Here is a 13,263-nt window from a genome sequence, read left to right as displayed (position 1 = left end):
TGAAAACAGATTTTAATGAATTTATTTGGATTAGCTAATATAATTATACCAATAATTATAGGGAATTTAGATTAGCTGATATAATTATACCAATAATTATAGGCAAGTCTGTTGTTAATCATATTCTTAAAAAGTAAATCACAGTTGATATTAGGAAACTTGGTTGAATACATTTATACATATAGATTATATATATATATATATATATATATATATATATATAGATTATATATATATATATATATATAATATATATATATATATATATATCTAATATAAATATATATATATATATATATATATTTAATTATCATAATTATATATAATTTTATATATATATTATATATATATTACACACATATATATATATATATATATATATATATATATATATATATATATATATATATATATATATATATATATATATATATATATACTATCTGTATTTTATTTCAGCTACCACAATCCATCTAATTAATGAAGAACAGACACATAAACCTATTATAACTACTCTTGGAAATGGAAGGCATTTACAGTAGTTTCAGTATATCGATACGATAAAAAGACGAAACTCCTTAATCATTATTATGAAACGTTGCTTGTATATATTGTTATTTTTTTTTACACGTTTTGCGAAAGCCACTTTTATTTACAATCTCTTGCCGAGTATTCTTATTTACATGCCAGTGAATGTTTTAACTATTCTAGCTATATATTTACACACTTTAAATATAGATAATGAAATTTGCAAATCCGATCAAATTTCGAATTGAAAAATTCGAAATTAAATGAAAATTGTAAGGTATTCCTCATTGTCTGTGAATCGAATTTTTAATTAGGGCCAATTGTTATATCACAGTCAAACTTTGTTTCTATAATTCATTCTTATATATCTTCGGAACAGACCCATTAACAATTCTTGTGTATGAAATTTATATTTATAATAATTTTAAAATAGATATATTGATATTTACATTATTAGAAAAACTAAAATACTACACAACATGAAGGAATCCATCTTTGAGAAAATAATGAAAAACGAAAGTATCTTCAGATTTGTTAAGACTTCCTACACCAGTGGTTCTCAACTGGTGGTCCATGGACCATCATTGGTCCACGGTGACATTTTGGGTGGTCCCAGGACGGTCTATATATGTGGCAATAAAGTGGAGCCTGGAGCACATGTTTTTAAATTTAAACAATTTTATACAGATGCATCAATGGCTATTCATTTTGTTGTATCATTCTTATAAAAAAAACAATAGGGCCGGTGGTCCATGACCTAAAACGAATAGAGACATTATAGTTGAGGCGATTGTTATAAATGGTAGAAGGGTGTTTATTCTAGTCATTCCGATCACCTAATCTTCTGGTCGAAGGGTGCATCCACGTCTTAGGAACTGGCCACGCTCCCTTATCCATTTGTTGCTGACTGTCAAAGTAAAATATATTATTATTATTATTATTATTATTATTATTATTATTATGAAGATAAATCCCTACCCATATGAAAAGCCTACAGGGGCCACTGACCTGATATTAAAGCTGCTATTATTATTATTTATTATTATTATTATTATTATTATTATTATTATTATTATTATTAGTGAGAAGATAAACCCCTACCCATATGGAAGAAGCCTACAGGGGTCATTGATTTGAAATTCAAGCTATTATTAATATTATTATTATTATTATTATTTTTTTTTGCTGTATCACAGTCCTCCAATTCGACTGGGTGGTATTTATAGTGTGGGGTTCCGGGTTGCATCCTGCCTCCTTAGGAGTCCATCACTTTTCTTACTATGTGTGCCGTTTCTAGGATCACACTCTTCTGCATGAGTCCTGGAGCTACTTCAGCCTCTAGTTTTTCTAGATTCCTTTTCAAGGATCTTGGGATCGTGCCTAGTGCTCCTATGATTATGGGTACGATTTCCACTGGCATATCCCATATTCTTCTTATTTCTATTTTCAGATCTTGATACTTATCCATTTTTTCCCTCTCTTTCTCTTCAACTCTGGTGCCCCATGGTATTGCGACATCAATGAGTGATACTTTCTTCTTGACTTTGTCAATCAACGTCACGTCAGGTCTGTTTGCACGTATCACCCTATCCGTTCTGATACCATAGTCCCAGAGGATCTTTGCCTGATCGTTTTCTATCACTCCCTCAGGTTGGTGCTCGTACCACTTATTACTGCAAGGTAGCTGATGTTTCTTGCACAGGCTCCAGTGGAGGGCTTTTGTCACTGAATCATGCCTCTTTTTGTACTGGTTCTGTGCAAGTGCCGGGCATTCGCTTGCTATGTGGTTTATGGTTCATTTTTCGTATTGCACTTCCTACATATGGGAGAGATGTTATTTCCGTCTATCGTTCTTTGAACATATCTGGTTCTTAGGGCCAGATCTTGTGCCGCTGTTATCATTCCTTCAGTTTCCTTCTTTAGCTCTCCCCTCTGTAGCCATTGCCATGTGTCATCGCTGGCTAGTTCTTTAGTCTGTCTCATGTATTGTCCGTGCATTGGTTTGTTGTGCCAGTCCTCTGTTCTGTCTGTCATTCTCCTGTCTCTGTATATATTTCTGGATCTTCGTCTACTTTTATTAGTCCTTCTTCCCATGCACCCCTTTAGCCACTCGTCTTCACTGGTTTTCAGATATTGCCCCAGTGCTCTGTTCTCAATGTTGACGCAGTCCTCTATACTTAGTAGTCCTCTCCCTCCTTCCTTTCGTGTTATGTATAGTCTGTCCGTATTTGCTCTTGGGTGTAGTGCTTTGTGTATTGCCATATGTTTCCTGGTTTTCTGATCTATGCTGCGGAGTTCTGCCTTCGTTCATTCCACTATTCCTGCGCTGTATCTGATTACTGGCACTGCCCATGTGTTTATGGCTTTTATCATATTTCCGGCGTTGAGTTTTGACTTGAGTATCGCCTTGAGTCTCTGCATATATTCTTTTCCTGATCTGATGTGTCCTTCATCTCTTGGTGTTTTATATCCCCTCCTTCCATTATTCCCAGGTATTTGTATCCTGTCTCATCTATGTGTTTGATGTTGCTCCCATCTGGTAGCTTTATCCCTTCAGTTCTCGTTACTTTGCCTTTTTGTATGTTAACTAAGGCGCATTTTTCTATTCCAAACTCCATCCTGATGTCCCCAGATACAATCCTTACAGTCTGGATTAGGGTATCTATTTCCTTGATGCTCTTACCATACAGCTTGATGTCGTCCATGAACATCAGATGGTTGATTCTGTTGCCTCTTTTCTTGAGTTGGTACCCGCGGGATCCATCTTCTGTAGTACTTTTTTACTTTTGTCATGGGAACTCATGGGCCTACTAACGAAGAGTAGTGGGGACAGTGAGTCGCCCTGGAAGATCCCTCTCCTGATATTAACCTCTGCTAGTCTTATTCCAGAGCTTGTAAGTATTGTATTCCAGTTGCGCATTGTATTTAAGAGGAAGCTGATGGTGTTTTCCTCTGCCCCATATATTTTCAGGCATTCTATTAGCCATGTGTGTGGTATCATGTCGAAGGCTTTCTTATAGTCTATCCATGCCATGCTTAGGTTGGTTTTCCTTCTCCTACTGTTCTTCATTACCATTTAGTCTATCAGGAGCTGGTCTTTAGTGCCCCTACACTTCCTTCTGCAGCCTTTCTGTTGGTGGGGGATGGTGTTTGTCTCCTTTAGGTAGTTGTATAGCCTTATCATTATTATTATTATTATTATTATTATTATTATTATTATTATTATTATTATTCAGAAGACAAACCCCTGTTCTTTAGGAACAACCTTACTGGAGGTATTGGCTTGAAATTCAGGCTTCTAGAATATAAGTGATCATTTTAAAGAAGTGACAGAAGATACAAAGATGCATAACAAGACTTAGTACAAGTAAAAGTGGGCCAACAAACAATCATATTTATATCCTGGATCTGCCTTTTTTTATGAGCTGTTCAACCACTCCAACTCCCCCTGTCTTGACCTCTAGATGCCCTTAACTCGCCAATGTCTAATGCCTTGACCTATAAATACCCTTTAAAATGCCCCAGCGCTTGACTCGACAGCCTAAACTCCATAAAAGAGACAAGACAGAGGACCTCTTACCCCATTTCGATCCGTGCACCACCGGGCATGCGCCGTGGAGCGTGGACACGTCCCCTTCGCCCGACCTCTTCAGGTTGTGCCAGAAGGCGGCCGACCCCTTGGAGGGCCACACGGCGGTGCCAAGGCGGGGGAAGGCCGTGGCACCGCCCCTCGTGACGTCACTTAGCTGCGGGAGGAGGAGATTCGGTGAATGACAGTTACAGGACGTTAGGCAACATGAAGTTAATTGTTTATTATTATTATTATTATATATTATATTCTCTGTTATTTACCGATTTATTTACTTGTTTACATATTTGTTTTATTTGTTTTTTGCTTGCCCCAAGCATTCCCTTCACTCCCTGCCCCCATTTGTTAAATGGTTAGGAAAGCTTGCTTGTAAACATCGTTTGATTTTCATATAATATAATATATATACATACATATATATATATATATATATATATATATATATATATATATATATATATATATATATATATATATATATATATATATACATATATATATACGATATATATATATATATATATATATATATATATATATATATAGTATGTATGTATAATACACACACACACACACACATACACTTCATCAACATCCATGAATAGGGACGTCAGGTACACTACAATCACCGAATAAAAATAATACTCACGTAAAACATGAATGTGGCAATACGATCTCCCATGACCAGCTCCCTAGGGTGAATGTTGAATCGGAGCTGTGGAGAAAACGTGACTTTTAATTTTGAGTAAACTTTCAAACCTTAAATTAACTTACAAATTGTTTTCTCTCTCTTTTTTTATTATATATAGTATATATATATATATATATATATATATATATATATATATATATATATATATATATATATATATATATGCTTAAAAAATCACAGTAGATGCACGTGACTTCATAAATAAGCGAATACCACGGGAAATGATAGTCAGGAATCCAAGCGCTTTTCGTCTTTATTCAGACATCGTCAAGGAGCTACTTGACGATGTCTGAATAAAGACGAAAGCGCTTGGATTCCTGTCTATCATTTCCCGTGGTATTCGCTATATATATAATATATATATATATATATATATATATTATATATATATATATATATATGTATATATATATATATTTGGCCTTCATGAGTTTATTCTGACAGAAAAATAAATGTCCAGGAGTTTTGGTGTAGTTAATTAAAGACAGAATAATTAGGCTTATTGTTTCGACCTTGACTTAGGTCATAATAGGCCTAGTCGTTGAAGAATATTACAGCGTGGTCGAACAACTGCCATCTCTCTCTCTCTCTCTCTCTCTCTCTCTCTCTCTCTCTCTCTCTCTCTCTCTCTCTCTCTCTCTCTCACTTTAAATGTTCAGTTGAAAACTCTTATGGGCAGAATCTCTGGTTGTTATAAATTACCTTAAATTAGTAGTACAGCATTAGGCTTAAACTATCAAGCTGTCTTAGAAGGAAACTACATCAAAGACTTCAAGACTTTAACTGATCACGTAACTTTTCTAGGCCTATCTCATTAAATCTTCAGCTGAAAACCCTTAAGGCCTGTCCACACGATCGGGCCTGATCGGCGGACTTCCCCTCTAACGGGCACACTTGACGGGCAAACCGTCAAATTGCCCGATGGGTCTTGTAGCAAAATCACCATGGTGGCGCCCGATGGCTTGAGCTTCGACCCTGGCAGACGTACGTTAACCATATACATTTCTTTTACCGAACCATTCTTTGCACCAAATTCTCTTCTTTTTCATCACACACAAAGCGATTATCATGCTACACTATCTTCTTCTTTGCGGTAGGCACCCTGTTTATCGTACCGCACTGAACACGCTACTGGCATCGTCGGGCACGCCCACATCTCCATCGCCTCACCCGTGTGGACAACATTCACGGATAAGTCCGCAAGAATTTGCCCGTCAACCCTGGAGCACGCCGATCAGGCCCGGTCGTGTGGACAGGCCTTTATGGGCACACTCTGGTTATTACTATCTTAAAATAACAACACAGTTGGCTCAACCATCAGTCAATTGTTTTAAACAAAAAAAACTAATAAACGACCTTCAGACTTAGAATAATAAGACCACACCATCTTCTGTAGGCCTACCAGATTCATTTTCAGCTGAAATCCCTTATGGACAGTCTCTTGTTATCATAATCTTCAAAAACAGAAAAAAAACTGCAAGAAATGACCTTCAGACTTTGAATAATAAAACCACACTATCTTCTGTAGGCCTACCTGACTAATCTTCAGCTTAAAACCCTCGTGAACAGTGTCTCTGGTTGTTACAATCTTAAAAAACAGGGGAAAAAAACTTCAACAAAAGCCCTTCACACACAACCTCTCTAAGTAGGCCTACCTCGTCCTCGAAAAAAAGAAGAAGAATGCTCTCTGATTGTAAACACGCTTTGTGTGAGCTCTCTATATAATGAGTTTTTGTGCAAGTTCTAGGGATACTACACCTTTCACCGTGTTATATAAGTTACAGTAAGACTCAGTGACCATTTTAGTAACAACAGTGTGTATATAGGATTTTTATACTACTCTGTAGTTACGATATAAAAACTCATTCTCCGTGGCATACCCACTCGGTCGGCGGCGCCTCAGTTCGCGCATGCGCAGTGTGCATGTGATGTCTATTGTGACGTGAAAAGGCTGCGGCTTCACTAATAATGGATTACTCCGGACCAGCCTCTGTTTCTGAGGTTGAAAATGATCTGCACCTGACTGATGATGAGGATGTAGATATGACTCATTGGCCACCACTCACACAATCTCTTCCTCATAAGCCCTCCAGTACTGTTGCTAATACCCCCATGAAGCGCCCAGTGGATTATGGGTCAGATACTAGCAGTGCTCCACAGTCTCCTGCTGCTAAAACATCCAAATGTCAAGAGATTTTCACTAGACAAAAGAGTGATGTCACTCTGCCTCAACCCTCTACACGACTTGCTTCTCTGCTACCCCAGCTTTTGCTCCCCGTGATGAATATGTTAGGTTGGTCTTCAAAGAAAATTTGAGCACTGACACTAAACTACGGTGGCTGACTGAAGTAAACAGAACCTTCAATCTTGATAAGGAGCTGGCAGAGGTGAAAATGTCTGCAATCACATCTAAATTGTATATATTGCAAGGAGTCGTGAGGACATCATTGGCAGGGTGAAGGGTGGTGAATTTCTGTCCATAAGCCTGGATATTCAAGATTCAATAGACAGACCCCGTAAGTATTTAGAACATATCCATTACTCGCTACCCTATTGAAGCAGACCTAACCTTGCTAAGGAACTGCCGGTGTATACAGTACACGAAGATTTCTTCAAAATGGGAAACCTATTAATCGCATTGTCATCACATGGAGTCTACTAGAACCACCACCATCTGTTTATGAGTTTTCCTTCCTCCCTTGCCTCCCTCCTTGTGAATTACGCAGGATGAAGGATGATCAGCCCAACTGTTTCAACTGCTGGGGTACTGGCCATATCTCCCGATATTGCTCTGCCTCACCTAAGTGTGCCTGGTGTGCTGCAGCCCATTCCACACGCACCTGTCCATACCGTAAACCTGTTACTGATGCTTCCACCTCATTGTCAGAATCATCATCAACTCCAGAGACTGTGCATTGGAAATGCCCTCGTTGTGGTGAAGCAGGAGTTAATGTTTGGCATGGATGTTCCAGACGGTCGCGCGCTGCCATGCAGTCACTTCCACTGACACCACCACCACAACCAGTGTCAACCTCCTCGTTATGCCCTCCTGAATCAGCTGAAATTTCAAAACTTCGTAAGGCTGTTGCTGCCTTGGAATCGCACTGTACAGCACTAACGACACGCTTTGATGCTATTGATGTACGCTTCGATAGCTTGATCGCTCAGCAGGCTACCACTGCAAGTAACCTCGACACACTAGTCAAAGGCACAACAAGTTCTCATAACCTCTGTTGCCTCACTTACTGAGAAGCTAGATACTGTTGCCTCTTGTCTTGAAAGGGTCAGTGGCCTCCTGCCAGCTCAGCCTCCTACACTTGGTGCACCATCTAACAGTGCTGCTTCTCCAGTACATGCTCGACCTGTCTCTCGCAGTGTTAAGGGTAAACTTCGCTAGACTCATGCAACTACATGTCCTTTCATGGAATGCCCTTGGAATTAGACAATACTCCAGACTCACTGCACTCAGGACATATGTTTATCGCCATCACCCACAAGTAATATTTATTCAAGAAGCCTTCCCTGGCGGTGCTCAGCAGGTGATGAAAGCTCCAACACTCTCCGGTTATGTTTCATATGTACATCATGTCAGGAATGGTCTTATTACTTACATCCACTCTTCTCTCCCTCATCAACTCCTTCGCTCATCAGCAGATATTAACATTGACCTTCCAATTTTTTCAGGTTAAGATAGGTGATGGTCATATTCGTTTATGCAATGTTTACTCTGCCCCTGGGCCTAATTAAACCTCTCGGCACTTCCTACACCTACAAAAACCTTGGCATGATCTACATGGGTGATTTCAATGCCAGACACCCAGATCTTGGTGATGTTTCTCCGATTCCCAACCGCAGTGGAGTTCCTCTGCTCAACTACATCCATCGTTACCATTTAAGCCCGTTGGGATATAGGTGGTGCCACACACATCCGGGGGGGCACTCTTGATCATATCCTTACATCTGGGCTCGTGGCATCACATGTCTCCTGTCATTCTGTTCCCTCGCTCTTTTCTGACCATGTTGCCTTATGCCTACAGTACACAATACAGACTCATCCAAGTGACCCCTATCATCGTACCCGGATCACCATTCCACCCAAGTACTGCCCAATATATGTTTTCATACTCTCCTCTGTCCTACCTACCTTTGATAAACACTCTCCAGAACACCTGTATAATTCTTTGGTAAAAGCTACCCATGACTTCTATCAACTATATATTGTCAGACCTAACATTAAAAGTCATATTGTTGCCCATGCCTGGACCTTGGATCAACGCATTATGCAAGCAGAAAGAGTTGCAGCTGATGCTGGCCTTGCCTTTCAGACACAACCGACACCTAATAATCTACTTCAGTATCAGCAGGCGAGGGGATGATTTAGTTGCTCTCCAGAAGTGTGTCTACACTGAGTCATGGTATAAATACACTGACCTAATTAACCACCAGACTAGCGTTGGGACCATGTGGCATCTCATCAAAAGGACTGTCAAGAAAAAAACCACATGTGCACTTCATCACAGTCCACAAGCATATGCCCAGGATCTCATCACTACTTGGTCCCAAACCAGTCACCGAGGTCCAGTAATCTCCCTGTACAAATCCAAGAAGCACTTTCTTCCCAGAGCAATTTACGCAACCTTCGTCTGATGGCTGCATTGTTGGAATCAGACAAGGAGGACAAAGAGCTGATCACCGAGGATGAGCTGCGACGTGCTGTTTATGGGGAAAAAAAATTCTGCTCCTGGGGATGATGGCCTTACTTATCAAGTGCTTCGTCTCCTCCAGAAGGTTCCTGGAAATCCTCCTTCTACAATTGTATAATCTTTGCTACCAACATGGATATGTACCTGCTGGCTGGACCATTAGCACAATTATTCCTATCCCAAAGCCTGGAACTGATAAATATCGGCCTATCTCCCTCACCTCATGTTTTAGTAAAGTGTTTTGAGCGTATATTACTAACCAGGCTAATGTACCGGTTGCAAGAAAAACTTTCTCCCCATATGTATGGCTTTCTTCCTCAGAGGAGTACTCATCACTGTTTAGCTGAAACTCTACTCCCGATTGTCCTCCAACAGTGTAGTTGCCTTCCTTGACCTCAAAAGTGCTTTTGATTATAGCCAACAGGGATATCATTCTTGATCAGAATTGTCGACTTTGGTATCAGAGGAAACCTTCTGAAGTGGATAAACGGTTATCTCAGTAACAGAAAATCACGTTGGTTTTTTTTTAAAGGTGCATGTAGCTCCTATGAAAATTTTGAGCTTGGCACACCTCAGGGCAGTGTATTGAGCCCATTTCTTTTTAATATACTTATGCACCGTGTACTGTCTCTCCTCCCTGCTAATCCCTGGAATCAACTGTAACCTGCTATGCCTGATCGATGTCTGACATCCACGTTCCACCTACCCCCCCCATCGAGAACCTTTCAGCGTGTCCTTCAAGACTTCTACAGGTCCCTGTACCTCCAGTGGCCTCATACTCTCCCCAGAAAAAGCAGAATCTTCTCTGCCCGGAATCTCCGAGACCTGCCAGAGTTCATTATGGGTGGAATATTATACCTCACTGCACACAGTATACATATCTAGGTGCACCAGTCAGGATCACCCCTGCTATACCTGCACGACAACGAATCCACCCCATGGTGAAAAACCTTCTTGATCGACTGGAGCCTCGCTTTACTCCCATCAAGTGGCTTGCCACCAGGGCCACAGTATATCTATCCCCGTGGCTAAAACCCTCTATATCCTCTTCCTAAGGTCAGTTGTTGACTATTTATCTCCTGCTCTAATTCAATTACCCAGACAGGCGTTACAACCTCTAGAACTGTTCCAAAATAGAGTATGAGGTTTATCCTAGGATGCCCTCCTTCCACTCGGATAGTCAACATGCAGACCGAACTCATGTTACCTCCATTAATAGAGAGAATTTATGCCAATGTAACTTTGTTTTCCTGTTAAATGTCTACATTCTCCACAATTTACTCCAAACTTCTCTGCTGTCCTCAGAGCATCACTTGACGAAGATGCACCAAGACCTCAAACAGTCCGGCCAGGGGGCCATAATCCTAGTTAGGGCAAGTATGGTGAAAACTCTTCGACACCTTGATATCGGTGTACCTGAGCAAGCAGTCATCCAAGATTTGCCACCATGGCAGGTTCCTATTCCTGCTGTCACTTTCACACCAACCTCTAAAGATGCCCATACCAGTCTACAGAAGCAGCTGGTTTTGGAAACAATATCCAAAGTGTCAAGTTCAGTTCCTGCAGGACACCACATCTACGTTGACGGCTCAGTACAGGCAGATGGAAGTGCAGCATGTGCTATGTTCTCCCCCACTTTAGAATCTCCTGAGGGTGGTGGCATGGTCGTAGGTTGCCAAACTCATCCAGTTCCACTTATTGCGAACTTCAAGGTATATGGGATGCAGTAACCCTACTTGTTAGAAGAAATGTGAATGGATTGGTGATCTGTGACTCCAAATCTGCACTCCAGGCACTGACATCTTCTAGGCCCAGCTGTGGCCGTGTTGTGCGAGACATATTGTGTCAACTCGTTGCTGCTTACAATGCCTCGCTTGTCTTGTCTTTCATGTGGATGCCCTCCCATATTGGGCTTGCTGGGAATGACATGGTGGACAGTCTTGCTAAAGCTGCCTGCACGCTGGACCTTGATGACAGAAATGTTGAGCCCTCACTTCACTGTCTTAAACATAGAATATATTCAGCCGCTTTTGCCTGTACAGTACAGCGTAGGGATGCAGAGAGGGGCACTAGTGTTTCCATACAACATCATGATAACTTTCTGCAGAGCCTTCACAAGTACCGGCGACGTGGACTCATGGTGCGTAGGCATAATGTTGTAAGTGCCAGGATAAGGTTGGGATATCGTCCTGTGTGGCAGGTTGGACAGACACTAGATATACCACACTACACCTCATGTAAACTGTGTAACCTTGCTAATGCCAATAACCTTGAACACTACTGCCTTCATTGCCCCACTGTCAGGAATCTGTTACCTCAAGGACAAAATTTACTTCAAACCTGCCAATATTTACTCAAAGATGACCACCTAGACATAATTTTGACTCGTCTTCCTCACTTTGGTGGCTGCTAAACTGTCTGTTGCAGTTGTTGTGATAATAGAATACGATCTCATATATGTTATTTTGTAACTGATTTACCGATGATTCAATGCTGTAATTTTTTTTAATTTTTTAATTTTTTTTTTTTTTTTCTGTTGATTTCTGATGTAATGTATGTAACTGCTAATATGTAACTGCTAATATGTAACTTTGTTTGACGTCTTTGGGCGTAATAAATTTATTAAATAAATACCTCGTCCTCCGTCTTGTCCACGAGCAGGTAATCGTGGTGGGGATTGTAGTGGCCTCCTATCCCGTAGTTTGACACCTGCATCATCTCGGCGTCCTCCGCTGCCACGTTCGTGGAGAGTCCTGTGATCATTTCCACCCTCTTGTTCACTTTCTGGATGATCAGGTCGAAGGAGTCGTCTAGCCATCCTACCTGTGAAGTCAGGAGATTTGCTGCAGGATTGTTGAGGTCACAAGCTTTGGTTTGCTAAGGGTTACGTAGACACATCTAGAGATTGTTAGCTAAGGGTTACGCAGACACATCTAGAGATTGTTAGCTAAGGGTTACATAGACACATCTAGAGATTGTTAGCTAAGGGTTACATAGACAAATCTAGAGATTGTTAGCCAAGGGTTACGTAGACAAATCTAGTGTTTATGTCACTATAAAGGTTACATAGACATATCAAGTGTTATGTTAGCTAAGGGTTACGTAGACGCATCTAGCGTTCATGTTTGTTAAGAGTTACGTAGACACATCTAGTGTTATGTTAGCTAAGGGTTATGCAGACAGATCTAGAGTTCATGTTAACTAAGGGTTACATAGACAGATCTAGAGTTCATGTTAGCTAAGGGTTATATAGACACATCTAGCGTTTATGTTAGCTATGGGTTATGTGGACATATCTTGTGTCTAAGTGGAGGTTTGGTCATTCTAATGAATTCGAATATTTTGATTTTTTGACAGGAATTTTGTCTTGAAAGTGGACATTTGGCCATTCCAAATAAAATATAATATTTTGAGTTTTTTTTGACAGGAATTTTGACTTGAGACCTCCATCATGGTTTGGTGAATTTCTGATATAATTACTGTTTTCTTTACCTTCGAAATTATTCACATTAATTAAACAGCTATAACTTCACCTGAGGTGTTACAAAAATAATTAAATGCAACGCTTGTTGACCAATTGACATATCACCAACAAATACTAGATACCAGACTGCGTTTTCTTTACCATAAGTAAAAGAAAACGGCAATCTTTTTCATGGGTAACTATTCGATTCTAATTTCCCTTACCTTCGATGTACGAGTGTTGCTAACTGTGTTTCCTTTGCCTTGGT

At 40.1% G+C, this 13,263-nt stretch overlaps 1 protein-coding gene across 3 annotated transcripts in view; it reads right to left on the bottom strand.

Annotated features, from left to right (window-relative positions):
- Window positions 1–425: 425 nt before the first annotated feature.
- Window positions 426–13,263, bottom strand: part of LOC135217428 (prolyl 4-hydroxylase subunit alpha-1-like) — a 203,802-nt gene continuing 190,964 nt past the window's right edge. For all 3 annotated transcript variants that reach the window (XM_064253292.1, XM_064253293.1, XM_064253291.1), the window contains 5 exons: window positions 13,220–13,263; window positions 12,167–12,355; window positions 4,767–4,832; window positions 4,109–4,274; window positions 426–1,435 (listed from right to left, as the gene is read on the bottom strand). The exon at window positions 13,220–13,263 is cut by the window's right edge and continues 25 nt beyond it. In XM_064253292.1, coding sequence (XP_064109362.1) covers window positions 1,365–1,435; window positions 4,109–4,274; window positions 4,767–4,832; window positions 12,167–12,355; window positions 13,220–13,263 — 536 coding nt within the window. In that variant the 3' untranslated portion in view covers window positions 426–1,364. The remainder of the gene's footprint in view (window positions 1,436–4,108; window positions 4,275–4,766; window positions 4,833–12,166; window positions 12,356–13,219) is intronic.

Source organism: Macrobrachium nipponense, chromosome 7 (assembly GCF_015104395.2).
Source record: "Macrobrachium nipponense isolate FS-2020 chromosome 7, ASM1510439v2, whole genome shotgun sequence".
Classification (NCBI taxonomy): domain Eukaryota; kingdom Metazoa; phylum Arthropoda; class Malacostraca; order Decapoda; family Palaemonidae; genus Macrobrachium; species Macrobrachium nipponense.
Note: the sequence above shows the minus strand (reverse complement) of the source record. Positions and strands in the feature narration are given on the sequence as shown.